Source organism: Squalius cephalus (genome assembly GCF_949319135.1).
Source record: "Squalius cephalus genome assembly, chromosome: 1".
NCBI classification, from domain to species: Eukaryota; Metazoa; Chordata; class Actinopteri; order Cypriniformes; family Leuciscidae; genus Squalius; species Squalius cephalus.
This window is the reverse complement of record NC_137122.1, coordinates 58,527,164-58,547,187: the sequence shown is the minus strand read 5'-3', so window position 1 is coordinate 58,547,187 and position 20,024 is coordinate 58,527,164. Positions and strand designations below refer to the sequence as shown.

General features: G+C 35.9%; 1 protein-coding gene across 1 annotated transcript in view; it reads right to left on the bottom strand.

Annotated features, from left to right (window-relative positions):
* The window catches only part of LOC307166749 (uncharacterized protein), a 206,856-nt gene that overhangs the window by 60,816 nt on the left and 126,016 nt on the right, over positions 1 to 20,024 (bottom strand). Inside the window, exon 9 of the mRNA XM_079885370.1 lies at positions 1,611 to 1,784. Coding sequence (XP_079741496.1) covers positions 1,611 to 1,784 — 174 coding nt within the window. The remainder of the gene's footprint in view (positions 1 to 1,610; positions 1,785 to 20,024) is intronic.

Here is a 20,024-nt window from a genome sequence, read left to right as displayed (position 1 = left end):
CATTAGCGCTTTTTTCCACTGACGCGAACAGAGCAAGCGTGAATGAACTGAATACACTCGCTCTGCTCCGCCCAGCACCGTAAAACAAGCCACTCAGAAGTGAAGCAGACATCTGACAGACACACTAAATGACCATTCGCATTCGCTTTCTAACCTGACGCTACATTGTGTTACACACAAAAACACTCCGGCGTGCAGCGGAGTCTATTCAGACAGTACCGTGATATGTCAGATCCGCAGCCCAGCGGTAGCTCCAGTGGGGGTCACAGATGTGATATAAACAAATTCAAACAAAACTGAAAACATTTTACCTCACAAACAGTCAAAAATCCTGTGACTGGCTGTTCCTCAGATACGCGCGTTGTTCTCGGGTTACATTTAAACTAGACGCTGTTTTCCAACGGACTCGCGTGCACGGAAAAGCTGGGTCGCGTGCATTACATATCAGTTGGTCGCGTGAGGTGGATGAGAGGAGAACACTATGCGATAATATTACATTTGAAAATAAATCCTTGAAAATGTTATTCACTATCTACTGTATTTATTTATCCATGATTGGCGTAATATCGTGTGTAGTATACATTTTCATATGTTCATGTATGTCATGCAAATACATGTGACGGCTTGCAACGTTTTAAAGAAACAAACAAGCAAAACTAAACGCATAAATCATTATTATTTAAATATACTTGAAGTAAAACAACCTTAAAAAAAGGTTGAACTATTTAAACTATTTTAAAGTAAATAGTGTAAATAAACTATGTGAGATTTATATTTAACTATGTTGTACATAAAATGTATGTAATCTCACATACTATTTTGTCATTAATTTATGAATATTGTTTAGATTGGTTCATTAATGATAAATGTTATTTGTAACCTGCAGTAAGCAGCAGTAATTATTTATGTGACTGAAAAAATGACTGTAAATATTAAAGCAGACAAGAAGTTGCACTAAAACTTTATTTATTGAAGTGTTACCTTACCTTTTTGATTACATTTTAATTTCTTAGTAAATATTTTTTATTGCAAAAAGAATTTTGCATAAATAGTATGTACAATAAATGTTCATTTAGTTTCACCAATATTCTTTATGTCTCTCATTTCCTGTATTCACATGTATTGTATCGGCCTCATATCGGCCAATCGGCCAGATTGCTTTCTCAATATCGGCATCGGCCTCGGCCATTAAAAATCCCATATCGGTCGACCACTAGACATGAGCAATATATCTATAGATACATGTAAGTGTCTACTTTTAAATTATCCTATTCAAAATGAAAACAAATATTCTGTTTCTATAATCTGTATAAGAGAGAGAGATGTAACTGTCTCTCGTGTCAGCTTCCTGCAAATGTGAACATGCCTACAGATAGCGCACGCTATTCATATGGTAATGATCTGAGGCAATTCATGCAAACAGAGTCAACACCCACATCAACTCAAAAACGCATCACGTTTCATCAGAATGATCAGATTCATTTACTTTAATTTTGGGATGCGGTGAGAAATAATCCTTGAATAAGATTAATTTCAGAATAAGATTAATTTCAGAATAAGTTTGCCACGATATGTCCTTGTGTGGTTATTTTTCACAGACCCTCAAGTACCTCAGTATGTTGAGTTGACAGTTTGGACTCCTCAGTCCAGCACAGAGCAGCTTCACTCCTGAATCATGCAGGTCATTGTTACTCAGGTCCAGCTCTCTCAGGGGGGAGTTTGATGATTGAAGAGCTGAAGAAACAATTTCACAGTCCTGATCTGTGAGATTACAGTCTGCCAAACTGAAAAAAAGGAGAACTGATTAAAAGGCATGCTGGAGTCCAGACCAACTTCAACATATAACATCATGCTGGTTGTCTGTTCAGCAGGAAGATCCAGCAATTAAAATAAATGTGAATTAAAATCAACAATCATGTTTATTCTGGTTTATACAAAACTTAATTGAGGTGAAAGGAAACTGTTAATTTTAGGGGTGGAACGGATCGCAGTTGATCAATGATCCGTACGGACCTGGGGTCTCATTTATAAAACTGTGCGTAGGATCCTTACTAAAAGTGTACGTGCGCCCGATAGCTAAAAATGGCGTACTCAAAAATATTCAGACTTATAAAACCGTTCGTACGCCAGAACCTGTGCAGAATTCACTTTATAAATCCCAGTCAGCAGAAGATTGTGCGCACATGCGTCTCCACCTCGAAATAGCCATATATGGAGCTTACAACGCCTAGTTTTACTATGGAGATCCTCATCTGCATATCTTTTGCATGTTTATTCATCTACGTGATAACGTTTAATGGTACAAGACACATTACATTAATAAAAATCAAGTAGTTGCCTATCCTTGCCTTGTTTTTGAATACATAAATCAAATAGTGTAAAATACATTTCAGAGAAAGTTTTTCTCAATCTTTTCCACTGGCCGAATTGTATTTTTAATTGATTTATATTTTTAATGGAAACAGATAGGCCTTTGGCATTATTTGCACGAAACTATTTTCTCAGACAATCTTATCATGATAAGCAATTATCTCTGTGGTTAAAACATTAAAACGGTACACATTAAAACACAGCACGCCACAGGAAAAGTGTTCAAAAACATTGCATCCACAACAAATATTTTTATTGACAATTTGAATATAAAAAATGCTGTAACTTCTCAGTACAGATTTCATGTTTAAGTGTTTAACTTCATTCATTTGAATGGCATATTTAATCTAAATGTTTATATCAGAAGTAAAACATAGTTTAAATCATTATTTTATTTATTTAAACTGTTAGTTGCTCAGCTTCACTAAATGGCCCAACGCGCTCGCTGGCGCGGACATTTAAGATTTGCGCACCTGCACGCAAACTCTGACCCATGCGTACGAACGTTTTGGAGATGGAGCAGTTTGGCGACTAATGGTGAGCTGGAGTTAAGTGTCTTTTTGGTCACTTTTAGACAGAAAATTATCCCCATATTTGCTTCAAGTGACAGGCTTGGAGAGTGAAATTATATTTGTATTATCTTTCTGTATATGTTTAATTGTCTTTAGATTTTCTGTCTAAAAGTGACCAAAAAGACACTTAACTCCAGCTCACCATCAGTCGCCAAACTGCTCCATCTCCAAAACGTTTGTACGCATGGGTCAGAGTTTGCGTGCAGGTGCGCAAATTTTCCCATCAAGTTTGTTTTTTATAAATCACAACTTATGCGTCGGAAGTGGCGTACGCACATTTTCAGCCCCTTTTTGTGCGTACGCCACGTTTATAAATGAGACCCCAGGCCCCACGGTTCGGCATAGTATTCTGTCGGTTATGTCACAAGTGAACAGTCTAGAAAGAAACCAGCTGTTTTTCAGTTTTTTCAGTCCGTGCATTTGGTCTTAAAGGAATAGCACACACCTAATATTCCTACAGTTGTCTGTGTCATTAATGTTAATAAAACAACAAAATAAAGCTGAAAACAAAGATGAAACCATATTTAATTTATACAGTGTTATTTTAAATTAGGCTTCATTATTAATTTCTGTACCTGAATACTATTGTCAGACTTTGTAACTTTGTTATTTAGTATTCATCTCTCCTTGTAATTTGTGCATTTGTTCTTATTTTATTACCGACTGTTCACTTTATCAGTTAGGCTAGTAGTTTTTGATGTGGTATCGAATAACTTCAAGTGAGCTTTAAGTAATAAATTAAAAGCTGATCCGAAAAATTATCCGACCCGAGGCTCAAAAAACGCAAATGGACCGCAAGTATTTTTTATTTATTTTTTATTGTGAACCGTGAATGTTGTGATCCGTTCCACCACTAGTCAATTTGGTTGAGAATGAAAACAACACACTGCAATCAGTGCAAGTAATTAATGTTTTATGCTTGTGAACATAATATTCATCAAACATCCATCACAATGTGTCACATGTAGTGGTTAAAGTGGTATTTGGCAGGTGGGGGAACCCTCAGGGAAAAATTACTCACTGTGGGAAAACATATTGAGTATCGTGGTATAGCAATACTTTTTGGGACAAGAGTGTCACTGTGGCACCAACTATCACAATACTTATTTACTTGATATTTTAATGATTGTATTATGGTTCATCTACATCTACACTGATATGATGACGATACTATGTTAAAATTGACTGGGCTGAAAATGGAAAAAAATTATATTGACATTGATATTAATGAATCTATTTATTTATTAATTTATCTGAGGTGCCGGAACACAGTTCCGGACCGTTTCTAGCCCACTTTAACCCCTGGTCACATGTAATAATTGTGTTATTAGACCTTCACACTCACCAAGCTTTTCTGCAGTTCCTCACAGCAGGTACCAGTCTCCTTCGACCCTCCTTTGATTTAATGTTGTACTTTTTAAGGTCAAACTCATCCATCACCTCCTCTGACATCAGGATCATGTTTGCCAAAGTTGAGCATTGTGCAAGAGAAAGAATTTTACGTTTTGCTTTAGATTTTAAAAATGCCTGCATTTCTTCAACAACAGAATTATCCTTCATCTCAATCAAGCAGTGTGACAGATTAATCCATCTTTCAGGACTGACATTGTTTTTTTGACCTCGTTTGAGGTTTTGGATTATTTTCTTGATGCTCTCTGGGTTGTTCTCTGTGTGAATCAGCACATCCTGTAAGAGTCTCTGATTGGACTCCAGCGAGATGCCATGAAGGAATCGAAGGAAAAGATCCAGGTGTCCATTTTTACTGTTCAAGGCTTTATTTACTGCTTCCTTCAGAAACACATCAAGAGGAACAGTCTCACACTGATTTCTGGACTTTCCTGTAATTAATATTTTCAGAACTTCATTGTTTTTGTGTAAATAACAGAGAAACACATGCAGTGCTGCAAAAAACTCCTGAAAGCTGAGATGTACAAAGCTGTAAACCTTCCTGTGATAGATTACAGATTCCTCCCTAAAGATCTCAGTGCAAATCCCAGAATACACTGAGGCGTCAGTGACGTCTATGCCGCTCTCAATCAGGTCCTCCTCATAGAACATCACATTGCCCTTCATCAGCTGATTGAAAGCCAGTTCAGCAAGTTTCACAATCACTTCTCTGTTGGACTGCAGGAGTTTCTCTGGATCTCTCTCTTCATACTTCTGGTTCCTCATACTAGTTTGAATGAGGAGGAAGTGTATGTACATTTCAGTCAGAGTTTGAGGGATTTCTGCACTGAGATCTTGTTTCAGGATGTTTTGAAGCACAGTGGCTGAGATCCAGCAGAAGACGGGTATGTGGCACATGATGTGGAGGCTTCTTGCTCTTCTGATGTGTGAGATGATTCTGCTGGCTTGATGCTCATCGCTGATTCTCTTCCTGAAATATTCCTCCTTCTGAGGGTCATTGAATCCCTGAATTTCTGTCACACGGTTGATGTATTTTGAGGGTATCTGATTGGCTGCTGCTGGTCTGGTGGTGATCCAGATGAGAGCAGAGGGAAGCAGATCTCCTTTCATGAGGTTTGACATCAACACACCCACTGATGAAGACTCAGTCACATCAGAAACTTTCTCACTGTCTGAAAACATCAGTGTAATTCTGCTTTCATCCAGACCATCAAAGATGAACACAACTGTACATTCATCATAAATCTTTGAGTCCAGATCTTGAAGTTCAGGATGAAAGTCCAGCAGAAGTCTATGAAGACTGTACTGATGATCTTTAATCAAGTTCAGCTCTCTAAATGGAAGCACAAATATGAAATCTACATCCTGATTGGCTTTTCCCTCGGCCCAGTCCAGAATGAACTTCTGCACAGAGACGGTTTTTCCGATTCCAGCGATGCCTTTAGTAAGAACAGTCTTGATTTTGTCTTTCTTCTCTCTTCTCTTCTCCTCATATCCAAGTTCAGGTAAAGGATCAAATATGTCATTGCAGTTGATTGGAGTGTCTTGGAGTGTCTTGTAACTTTTCTCCATCTGTAGCACCTCATGTTCTTCATTCACTCCTTCACTCTCTCCCTCTATGATGTACAGCTGTGTGTAAATCCTGTTCAGGAGGGTCTGATTCTCTTGTAGTTTGATTCCCTCAAAAACCCTCTCGTATCTGTTCTTCATGCTGGTTTTGTGCTGGTCTTTGACTCTCTGCAGATCATCATGCACTGGCTGGTGAGAATCGAGCTGCAGGGCTGCTTCTGTGTCATGATGACTGATGTGTTTCTGACAGGAGGAGGATGTGCTGGTCTGACAGGACACATCTCTGATCTGGTCAGCTCTCACACCACTGAAAACACATTAAGAAGACAGAGACAGAGAAAATGCCTTTGTGAACAAAGAAAATATTTAAATATGTTTAATATGACAATCATACCGTACTAGTAGTAGATGGGTGTAACGATACACATATTCGTATTGAACCGTTCGGTATGAGGCTTTCGGTTCGGTATGCATTGTGAACCGAACGATTCGTTTGACCATTTTTCCTGTCGGTGTGACCAAAATTTTGTTAGCAGTCGCACTGTCATGACCACCATAACGCTGCGCAACATCAAATGGCAAACGTGATGAAAGCTGAACGAAACTGCACACTCATTTGTGCTTAAAGGACCATTTATCAGTTTGGACCAATGTCAGTGCAGCGATCAAGCAACACTGTTACTACACAGCACTAAGAGATCCAGTAAAGAAAGCATTTGAATTCACCACAGAAGTAATAAGATCACTGCGAGATTTAGAGAGAAGCATTCAAATTTCTCTGTTATTAACCATAGATCTCTATTAGGTCAAACAGCACTGATGTGGAAACCAGGAGAAACATTGTGCCATGAATGAAGTTATAGGCTTTAAGTCCACATATCTACAACATTCACCATGGATTTAATGTAGTAATACTAACTGTAACCATAGAAGTTTGGCAGGAATAGTAAAATGCTTTCAAGTAGCCTAGGCCTACGTCACACACATTTTTCCAGCACTTCAAAACTCAAATATTATTATATTTAAATGTTATTTTTAATGTGATGACCAAAACATTATTTGTTCATCCTTCAAAGATTACCCCCATTTATAAAACTAAAAGTTTCAAGGTTTAGGAAAACTCACTTACTTAAAAATTAAAAAGACTAGGGCTGGGTGATATCGGTATTTGTCGACAGTACACCATTGTCGATAACGATATAAAAAATGTTCGATATAGCACTCAATTTTTTCATTCAAATGCGTGCGCATCACTGGCACGACCACCACAACGCTGGCAAGCGTACATCAAATAGCAAGCATAATGAAAGCGGAACGAAACTACGCTATAATTTTGTGCTTCACAGACCGTTTATCAGTTTGGACCATCAATGTCAGTGCAGCGCAAGCCGATCTTGATCAAGCGACACTGTTTCTACACAGCGCTAAGAGGTCCAGTAAAGAAAGCATTTGAATTCACCACCGAAGTAATAACATCACTGCGAGATCTACTGAGAAGCATTCAAATTTCTCTGTTCTCTGTTAACCGATCAAACAACAAAACAACATGGAAACCAGGAGAAACATTGTACTATGAATGAACTAGTTATAGGCTTTAAGTCCACAGATCTGCAACATTCACCGTGAATTTAATGTAGTAATACTAACTGTAACCATGGAAGTATGGCAGGAATAGTAAAATGCTTTCAAGTACGTCACACATCTTTTTCCAGCGCTTCAAATCTCAAATATTATCATATTTAAAAGTTATTTTTAATGTGATGACCAAAACATTATTAGTTCATCCTTCAAAGATTACCCCCATTTTTTAACACTAAACATTTTGATATGTAGGAAAACACACTTATTTAAAAATTATTTCTCTTTTAATAATTTTTTTTTTAATCAAGTAAATTTCTTTGTCATTTCTTTCTTTTTGCTCTATCGAAAATGTACCTAACCGTGACACCACTGTGTCGCATTGAACCATGAATTTTGTTAACCGTTACACCCCTACTTATTACAGATGTTGATCTACCTCAAAGTTTGCCTTGATTGTTCTACGTTTATACTTTTACATTGCACACATTTTGTAACATTTTAATTTCAAGAGTTTCTTTAACGCTTCCTTTTTCTAACTTAATATAAGACATAAAGAAGATATTTTTGTTTAGATTTTATTTTTGACTGCTAAAACTAATATAATTTGTTGTTTGCCTTAATAGTGTGGATTAATAAAATAAAAAACAGTGGTTTAAATTCAAACTTTTAGAAAAAAATGTGCATCACAATAGGTGTAATTGTGATTGTCAAAACATTTGGTAACTAAACAGAATTTTACAGAATTTTACACAATTTTCACGATTTCAATTCAATTCTTGGGATTTGATTTCAACCTGGATTCAATATTGACTCTTTGGATAAATATTATGTAGGCTACAGTAGATAGCCTACATGTTAATTTTTCTGAAGAAAAAATATATCTCACATAATGATGTAAACATACAGAGAGCCCTGTCAGCTGGTATTATTAAGGGTTAAAAATTCAAAAATAAAATAAAATATAATTTGGTTTTCATTATAATCACAATTATGACACCAGTAAAAATATAATACAAATGTAATATAGTGCACATATTTAGCAAAACACTCCTCTCTCTAGCAATTTTTTCTAACTTAGTCAACTAACGTGCTGGTCATTAAATGGCTTTCCTGAGGTAAATGTAACGTTCTGTGACATAATTGTTCACCTGCAGATTTATTGACCTCTTTCCGTGGTTGAAAAACACTGATTGATCGATATTATGTATAAGGGCATAAATACCTTTCGGTAAGTTGTACTGTATCTTTAAATAAAAAGTAACAGATGATCGGTTTACTTGAACTGAGGCGCTGCAGCGATCGGTCACGTCACATTTACAAGCGCCAAAACGGTATTTATTGTCTGAATTTCGTAATAAAATGGACAGCACCTGAGAGCTGAGAATTTTTTTCATATCAAAAGTAACCTGCTCTGTCCAGTCTGTCGGTGTCAGTGTCCTCTTTGCTCCGTGATTTCTCTCTGCGTGAGAAAATGGATGTGTGGCGCGAGAGCGTGTGAGAAGTGTAAATTGCGTGAGTCTCACGGTGAATGCGTGGAGTTGACAGCCCTGCTTTTAGAAGGGGGATAAATCGTCGGCAGCGTTCCTCTTTCCGCCATGCTTCTCCATGTGAGGATTGTTTACATCAGAGTGCGCACGTGTTTCGCGCAGCATATACGCAGTGTTTGTTTAAGCGGTTGATGGAAAATAAGCTAATGCGCATTCTATAAATATAAATTCTGATCTATTATTTTTCACTGTATTTTGAAGTGCCCGCGATAACAATATCGTGCATATTCATTACTAGAGCTGGGCGATTTTTTACCCTTTTATAAAAAACTCGATTTACGATTCGATTCGATTTTTTCCCCCCATTTAAAACAAAATAACTGTGAACTGTAAATATATTTTAAAAATATATATTTATTGTATTTAATTAAAGTGCATCAACATAAACAAAATTCTGTTTGTCTGTTACGATAGTCACTGTCAGATTACACGATTTTGACTCCTAAAAATCTTGTCATGTCGTGGACAAGAAACATGTCAGACTACACGTTGTTTTACGACCAGTCATCGCGAGCCGCCTCACACACTCATTCACTCGCACATATAGGCTACACAAGCTCACTCACATAGCCTACACACACACACACACACACACACACACTCACTCACTCGCGCACACACACACACACACACTCACTCGCACATACACACTCACTCGCATACACGCACGCACTCTCTCTCTCTCTCTCTCTCTCTCTCTCTCTCTCTCTCTCTCTCTCTCTCTTACATACACACACACACACACACACACACACACTCACTCACTCACTCACTCTCGCGCGCACACACACAGTCACACTCACTCGCTCGCTCACTCACTCACTCGCGAACACACACTCTCACTCACTCTCCCTCACTCACTCACTCACTCGCGCGCCGTCGTCGTCGTGGAGGACCGTTAAAAAAATAAACATTCTAGTCTTTTTGTCGTGATGTCGTGAAGCATCGAGGGCTGCGCCACAGGGAGCGTTCTACGGAAACCCTGAAGGAAGATTTGGCGAATGCAAAATGTATGTATTGTACGCTATATAGAAGAGGGGGAGAAAAAAAATCTAAAAAATCGATTTTTTGAAAATATGAATCGATTTGACCTACCAACTCGATTTTTAAATCAAATCGATTTTTTCCCCAGCCCTATTCATTACCGCGATTTATCGCATTACCGAATACCGGCACATGTCTAATCGAAAACGTACCGAACCGTAATACCACTGTATCGTAACTGAACTGTGAATTTTGTGAACCGTTACACTCCTAATGAGTGTACAGACAAGCACTGATATTTTTAACCCATCAGTGTTTCCCAATCATTAACTAGATTGTGGCGGCCCACCATAGTCTAATCTGTCCCGCCACAGTTTCATAATAAACCGAAAATATAACTAAACTTCTCACATAAAAGTTCCCCTTTAAAGTTCAGGTACAATTAACCAATTTTTTTCTTTGTGAAATTTGCACACTGAACATGGTTTGGAGCTCTTAAAAATCAGGCATTTGGGGGCAAATAATGACCTCCATATTTAAAGTAGGGAGACATCAAGTTTTTATTAAAGAGAAAGAAGGCTATAATTCTTGGCAGAAACTTTAAACCAGAAACCTTTTTTTTTTTTTTTTTTAAATAACAGAAGCACTGACATGGAGAAAAAGCAGTGTTCATCTGAAATGATTACATGTAATTAATTTACACGTAAATGATGACTGATGGTAGGTGATTTATTATAAGAGACTGCAAACTCAGTTTGTTTCTGCATTTCCTAGTTGCACATTAATGTCCCCTTTGCCACAAGTGAAGCATTTGAAAAGTCAGAGAAGATTTTGTCTAAAGAACTTGCCACCTTTCCTTTAGAAATAGAAAATCACAGATTTTATACCGATCACAGATTTCCTTGATCAGCTGATATGAATCCTATTTTTTTAAGTTCTTTCATATTTGCTCTCACTGTCTGGTTTGAGCAATCTTGCATTTTTGTGTCATCAACATATGATTGGCAAATTTAGAGACAATCAGTTGATTCATAGGAAGTTATTATTGGCTGATTTATGGCAGATCGATCAGTGTATCATTACAAAACTTACATTTATATATAAATATTTAAAATACTGGAATGAGCAAAGATATTGTGGTACCTCCAGGAATTTGTCATGACAACCAGATTGGGAACCACCAATTTTATTTATTCCTAACCAGAATTTTCTTGTTTCAGTTTTTATCAAAATTGAAAAAAAAGTGATGTTCATTTCAGTACATCACTAATTTTAAGGATAATTGTCAATATAACACTGATGCAACACATGTAACAGAACTCATTCCTGTGTAAATGGAGGTCTAACAGAGAAATGTCAGAGAGAAGCATAAGAAAACACTATTTAACAATTCCTTTCTTTACATCTTGACTTCCACTTGTTACTTGTTATATTGGTTAAATAACTTTAGCCATATGAAATGTAAAATTTTCGGAACCTTCGTGCATTTTGTGTTCATGTTCACCCTACATGATGATACTCACACAGGGTCAGAGGTCATTGGTCCATCACTGAATTTTGTGGCCTTCATGGTCAAACACTTGGATACTGGAGAAGATGCTCTCTTTCTTTTCCTGTTGTTGATAATGAGAAATAAACAGAAATATTTCAAATAGTTTCCATGCAGATTATTTGTCTGCTCCATTAAATTAACCCTGTCAATACTTCTGTAATTTAAAGAGCAGTATTTGTATTAGTTTTAGAGAGAAAACATGTTTTATTAATAGTAGGGTACAACAGGGCTAAAGGCCACAGGGGTAAAAGCTGCATTTGATTTTATTATCCTTTAAACCACTAGATGACACAAAAACTTTCCTAAACATCCACGTTTCACATTGAAATTTGGCTGATTCTTTGCGTTATCACGGACAGCAGCGCAAAGTTGATTCTGTGCTTAATTAATCTAATATTTCATGGTTTTAAAATGTTATTGATTTAATTCGCCGTTGAGAATCGGTACAGTTATTGAATATATTTTGAGATAAAGGTCTTGTAAATGATTTTCGCTTTTGTTCAAGGTAATTTAAACGCACAGTATGGGAGTTTTCGCCACTAGGGGTCGCTAACCTATTTACAATAACAATAACAATAACTCGAATTAAATTACAAATTTCTCCTGGTTTGAAAGTTGTTGGAAACAGTCGGGATAATGTAAGTACACAACTAAAAAAATATATATAACATAGATATAGTGATTTTTGCTATTTTTAAAGCAAAAAAGTTACATATTGTGCCTTTAAGCAACAGTTTTTCTGAATATTATGTGAAGTTTGGTAATTGGCCCTAATGTTGAGGCTACAGGCACAATAATTAAAAAAACAATTCAATAATTAATAGCTGGCTGACTTTTCCATTTGTTCCCCCATATTTATAAGGAAACCATCATATTAATCAAAATTATCAAAAATATTGTTACTACTGTAAAACATTTTTTATGGGATCTCAAAGCTTGCAGAATATTTAGTTTTTTTAAATTGAATGTTTTTTTTTAATGAATAGGCAAACAAAAAATGTATTTCATTTATTTCTCAAAATAAACAGAAAATAGTACAAACTTTGCTTAAGTCCTGGTGAGTCTTTTATCCCGAGTCTGAGGTAAAAGGCCCCTTTTACATTTATAAGATTTTTAATCAAAAGAAACCACTTCAATGATTTATTTTACCAAAATGCGTTGACCCATCAATGTTCAATAAAAACATTCATTGTCAGGCCAAAAAAAGAGTCTCAGTTTGGATTTAAATAGGCAAAAGAAATTATAGAAGCTGTTTTATGGAAGACATCATGTATAGTACCAGTGCCTAAGATAATTATTACTGTGTGGTATGTGCTGCTGTGACGTGTAAATTAACGACTCCGGGGATTAATAAAGTTTATTGAATTGAAATGCTTAAGAGTCTATGACTGGATCATTATTGTGTTTCTAGAATGTTATATGTTTGGCAACAGCAGAGGTGTATAGACAAGGGGTCAGAAAGTAGAAGTCCTGCCATATGTTTATTCCACCCATGAACTCAGCCAGCTGATTCACTAATTAGTTATATCTCCTGCTGAAAAACTGTGCTAAATAGCAAATCCAAGTGATTGGAACAAAATACTGAGGAGGACCTTTACTTTCTGAACCTGGACTTTACACCTATAGGCAACAGTTCTTCTAACTCGAATTGATGGAGTGTGTAGCTTTTCATTTCTTAACCCTCTGGGGTCGACAAACGCGCCCGCGCGTTTTGCTGGATTTTCTTCACATTGTAGCACAATAAACTTAAATTACTCCGTCATTTATGGTCATACAGAAAAAAAGAAATATAAAAAAAAGAATCTGTGATATTTCTACTTTTGTATGTGTCCACTTACAATCAAATCAAAACATTGTGCTTTTGTCAAATAAAGAAAATAAACAGGGTGTGAGTTCTGCCTCTCCGTCGCGGTGAACTTTTTTTTCTTGAGCACGTCTATAAACTGAAACAAAACTCAGCGAATACTTGTCACACATTTATGAGCCATATACCTTTATAAACATTTAAGTGTGTACTTTTAAATGATCGGATTCAAACTGAAAACAAATATTCTCTGTTTAAGTAATTTGTATAAAACCAACAAGATGTCCAGTATCTCAAACGCTTGCTCATTATTTTTAATTTGACCACGCCCACGCACGCAAAAGAAATTCACATGCAATTCTCCACATGGAACGCGAACGCGCTCGTTACCTCAAAAACAAAGCACAAAAAAACTTCACAAGTCTCTGCTTTTCGGCGAGTTTGAAGGATGCGCTGTGAGCTTACATTGGATTTACCTCAGAAGAAGAAGAACGCGATTTGAAAGATGTAAGGTAAGAAATTCTTACATATTAGTTTGTTATTGTTGCATAAATTTCACATTGCAGTTGAACTGTTGCTAGATATATGGTGAATATTATAATATTTAGACCCGTGTTTACTGTTACTGTGTTTGTGGATATCTGCTCAAACGTAGATATGTATATGGTAACCATAATGTTTCATATTTTGGAGCGCGATCGCATTTGAAAAGCAAAACGCACCAAACGGCTTCATGTTTTTACTATTATCTCATTTCATATCATCATAACGAATGGATACATTTGAAGTAACATATGATAATCAATATATTTTTCTCTAGCTTAGTTGTTACTGAAATCTTTTGGAAGATTTATAGGCTGCTATAGGTTATTGTTATTATTATTTTATGCAGCACTGCGCATAGCCTATGCCTACAAGGCACAACAAACCTGGTGTTCATTATATTATATATTGTTGGAAACATTTGTGTGTGTGTGTGTGTGTGTGTGTGTGTGTGTGTATTCTGTGAATTTTAAAAAGCAATTTTAACCAGAAAAATCTAAAATGTATTCCTAAAATCGTGCAGGCCTTTCTCTTGATATCAGTATGTTCACTTTTTTTTTTTTTCAGGGCCCAGATGCCACTGAGTCCTGCTGACTTCAACATTCACATGAGTCTCTGTACATGAACATGGTAAAGTGAAAATCAAACACCTTGGAAATGAAAGGTATGTACAATGTTTTTAGGAATGGCACAAAGGTCTCTGTCTTTGGATCATTGTTTTCAATAAGTGCTTTTTTGTCATTTGTTTTGTATCTTTGGATTATGTTGTGTTGTAAATAAATCCAAACAATCAAAAAGCCATTCTTTTTTAAATCTCCTCATTCTTTGTGCAAGGTTGCTCAGAATGATAGGGCCTGATAGCTCCTAATAGGGCCATTAGGGGAGGGTCTTTGTCTTTCTCAGGTGTTAAAAGCTTACATATTAATGATGTGATCACACCTCCCGCATAAAGCTTTCTCACACAAAACACGTCTTAGAAATTTTAAATCAATATATTGTCTTATCTGAATGAGCAGTCAGGGCGATTTTCACATAGTTTTGGAGCAAATATTCTAGGCTACGTGATACAATTTTCAAAAGTCTTGTGAAGAAATAATCAGTATGGGTTTCATGGCCTTATTTCAGTGAGAGTATTTTTTTGTATTTTCACAAACCACGCTTAAATGTCATTATCTCAAAACTACAAACTTTTACATACATGCTGCTGATATATTATTGTAGCAGAGTTTGTGCTGAATACAGTGTAATCAGACTTTAGCCGTGAAAATGTCACAAGTAACAGAAATAAGCACAAATGTCAGAGCATGTCAGAACACCTCCAGGGCCCAGAAAACAGCTCAGACCCCAGAGGGTTAAACAAACATGTACACTCAAAAAAAAAATTGGGTCTAAACATAAGATTTATGTATTTGAATTGCATACAAAATTTCCATGCATTTGGATTACATAGTTTTAACATAAACCAATCAATAATCTGAATGTGATTCATATTTTTAAGTCATACATAAATGAAACAGATAAGATTTATGTAATTGTATTAATAAACTGAATGTGATTCATATTTGTCAGTCATATGTAAATGAAAGGGGTAAGATTTATGTAATAGTACACAGAAAAACGCCCATGTTAAATTAACACTGCTCAGTGTTCATATGTGTGCACACTACAGAGTTAAAGTACCATTGAAGCAGTGTTGAAGTTAATGAGATAATTAAGTGGTGATTGAGCATTAATGATGAACACCTGCTTTTAACAAGCAGAATCACTGAAGGAAAGAGAAACACAAGAACTACAACTGACTTCAGACACAACCTGAGATGAAATCAACTGAAGAGAAAAGAAGACATTAAATCTGTGAAGATCTCAGCAGAGGAGGATTAAACAACTCCACAAACAGAATTACCAGCTTCACTTATTACTAACCAGACTGACTTTATTTCATTTCCGTTTGAATGATATCAATAGTTGTATTTTAAGTAACCATGATGGTGTTTAGCGTTTGCTTTAGTTGGACTCTTGACCCTTGACTCTTTAATATAAAACTGCATCTGGCTGCTATAATTATGTGTTTATAAAACACATTTGTTGCAGCGAAAAAGCCAAGAGAAAATGAGATCAGGTGATGTTGGCTGTTTATTGGTGAAGGTGTAATCATCATATTGTGGCCTGAATCACTTATCTTTTTCAGTGTCTAATGCTTTGATTATTGGGGTTATGTGTTTTTATTTCGTTTTATTTATTATAGTAGATTTGTGACCTGACAGCATTAGATCCAACAGTTAATCAAATAATATAAAGAATTTTATAAACATTTAGTGCATTAAACTTTCTTTTCTACATTATTACTTAGACATCAAGAATCAGTGTATGACTCTCAACAATGGTGACAATCAATGAAATGCTTCATACTGCAGTGCATGCTGGGTACCACCAATCAAAACTCACATAAATATCTCCCAGCATGCATTGCGGCATTCATAAATTATGCATCAGGATTTTTTGTATCTTTTGTCACCATTGTTGAGATTCATAAGCTGTTTCTTGATGTCTGTGTGAGTCTAAGTAATGCCATAGATGAAAGGTTTTTGTGCACTATTTAAAAAAAAAAAAAAAAAAAAGTATATTGTTTGATAAACAACACTGCTAGATTTCATGCTGTAAAATCAAATGGCTTCTGTTATGAATAAAACAATATTAAAAAAAACACAAGTCCTATATAATCAAAGCATTAGACACTGAACAAGATCAGCGAATCAGGCAATTACATGATGACGACTTTGTCATCATCAATAAACAGCCAACATCACCTGATTTTCTCTTGGCTTTTTTGCTGCAACAAATGTTTTATAAACACACAATTACAGCAGCCAAAGAACATTTTATATTAAAGAGTCAAGGGTCAAGAGCACAACTAAAGCAAACGCTAACCACCATCATGGTGACTTTAAAATACAACTATTGATTTAATTAAAACAGAAATGAAATAAAGTCAGTCTGGTTAGTAATAAGTGAAGCTGGTAATGCTGTTTGTGGAGTTGTTTAATCCTCCTCTGCTGAGATCTTCACAGATTTAATGTCTTCTTTTCTCTTCAGTTGATTTCATCTTAGACTGTGTCTGAAGTCAGTTGTAGTTCTTGTGTTTCTCTTTCCTTCAGTGATTCTGCTTGTTAAAAGCAGGTGTTCATCATTAATGCTCAATCATCACTTAATTATCTCATTAACTTCAACACTGCTTCAATGGTACTTTAACTCTGTAGTGTGCACACATATGAACACTGAGCAGTGTTAATTTAACATGGGCGTTTTCTGTGTACTATTACATAAATCTTACCCGTTTCATTTACATATGACTAACAAATATGAATCACATTCAGTTTATTAATACAATTACATAAATCGTATCTGTTTCATTTATGTATGACTTAAAAATATGAATCACATTCAGATTATTGATTGGTTTATGTTAAAACTATGTAATCCAAATGCATGGAAATTTTGTATGCAATTCAAATACATAAATCTTATGTTTAGACACAATTTTTTTTTTGAGTGTAGGAAGACACATCATGGCCATATTCCAGGATGTCAAGATTCATCAGGCTCAGATTGTGAAAGAATGGTTGTGATGAGCATGAAGAATATTTTCACACATGAATCGGCTCCTCTGAGTCCAGATCTTAAATTCATTGAAAGTCTTTGGGATGTGCTGGAGGAGACTTTACACAGTGCTGGACTCTTACATTAACAATACAAGATCTTGACCAACAATTAATGCACCTCTTGATGGAAAATAAATGTTGTGATGATATCAGTTGACTTTCAATGTTGATGCTTTTGACAGTTTTTTTAATTTATTTATTTATGTCTACTTTTTAAAATCAGTCAATAAACTCACAGAGCACTGGTGAAGTGAAGCAAAGAAGAAGAGCAGGAAAAAAAAACAGTATAGAAGAATCATAACTAATATTTGTGTCAGTCATTGATGTTTATTTACTATTTTGAGGAGCTACTTTTAGAATATCTTAACTTGAACGGACCACTAATTTTTTCATTTTATTTAAATTTAATGCAATTTCAGTGTAAAATTTTATTTTTACTTTTATTGTTGCTTGCTTTCACTTCAGTAATAAAATCCTATGTGTCTTCTATTAAAAGAAGCCAGTAGTCCAAAGCGTTCATGAGTTTTTAAATCACTAAATGGAGTTTGAATGTCACCTAGCGGCCATATTGGCTACTGCGCCTAAAACTCCCAGAGCATATTGATTGTTTGGGACAAACTTGAAAGACAACTTGGTTGGATTTACCGCTTTTTCAATTTTAGGGTGCCCAGGCACAGGCTTTATATTAATAGAAAAGAAAAATCAATGTAAAGCAGCACATTAAGTTCAGCAACCATTTAAGTTTGGATTTGTGATTTTCCAGTCTATGTTCAAGAATAGGGGTGCCAGGTGAGAGGCTAATGAGACTAACTAGTTATCCGGAGTCCAAGACTACACTCTAAAAAATATTGGGTTATTTTTCTACCGAAATCCTGGGTTGAGCCTTGTGGGTAATTTTTTTGGGTAATTTTTTCAGTATTTGGGTAGTTTTTGTGTTACCCAGCTCCTGGGTCAGACGTAACAACCCAGTGTTTGGGTAGTTTTCTTGTGTTACCCAGATCTTAGGTCAGACATAACAACCCAGGGATTGAGTTATTTATCGCGGGCTTTTTGCGTGATGGAAACGCCTGATGCCTTGCATAAAACTATATGATTTTATTCAAAAATATACAGAATATAAATACGTATGATGTTAAAATCTGTTCTCAGAACTGTACACTGTTGGTTTATGGCCAGGTTATGGAGCCAGTCGCAGCATATTTCGGCTACGAGTGAAACGCAGGCTGGCGGTCTGAAGTTAGAAGTTCCCCCGCTGAACATGACACAAGTGCCGGCACGAGATCCAGCGCCGTTACGGTGGAAACCGGACAACAGAGACTGGTCAATTACACTTGAATTACTTATAAATGTTCCATTTTTACTGATAATATTTGTTAAACTAGCTTAAATGTTGGAAATATGAATTAAAAATTATATAAAATATACTATATACTGTACAGTATGCAAGCCAGTGGTTGTATCGAGTATTGTTTTTAAATTTAGAGGATTTAAGTTCATCAGTAGACATTAATTCATGTATGAAGTAAAAAAAAAAAAATAAATAAATAAAATTTTTAAAAATGAATCAACTATGCTGTGTTAAATCAACCCATTATGCCGGGTTAAATTAGGTGTTTTTTTTTAGAGTGTATCATCTATAGCAGGCGTAGCCATCATCAGTCCTGATGAGTGTTGATCCAACCCGATAAAAACTCACATGTCTGTAGCTTCTAGTAACCTTAATGCAGAGTTTCCACTGCACGATTTTTAAAGTGGTTGGGTCACTGTTCTTTTCACCCTGCGGGACTATCCGGGGTAACATTCAGTTGTTGCTGTGTGCACATTTCACGATGGATCGGCGACAGGGGGTTTCACACTGCATGACTTACAAAAGAAAGAATCGCCGACAACTTCTGTCTGGTCCGCAAACTATATTTCACAACCAAACACACGCAAGACTGAAATTGTTATTAAAAATGGTAGCCTTGAAAGAAAAAAGCTTGCAATCCAAATTGCCTGTGCGCTGATTTGCAGTGAAAAGGAGAAAAAGAAAAACAGATTATGCTGGAGGAAATGGTTGGGGAGACGTGGGGAGCAAGGACTGTGTGTTCTGCAAAGAGAGTTGGGGGTAAATAAATAATTTTGCAATGTGCTGCTGGTCAAGCAAATGTGTGTGCTTTGTTTGATAGAATTGTAAAGCTTGTGATATAACTGTAAAGCTTGTGATATAACTGTAAAGCTTGAGTGTTCTGATATTCTGGTCTATAACTTCTCCCCGAACTTCCCGCTGCCCTGTATCTTGATCTCTCATTGGCTGTAGATTATCACTAATGTAATTTTCAGTGAGAACACATTTCACACAGCAAGATTTTCCAGATTTTTAGCATGCCAAATATCTCACAACTAATCAATGATTCTCTTTTAGATCATGTCTTTGATAATGCAAACTGCATCGTT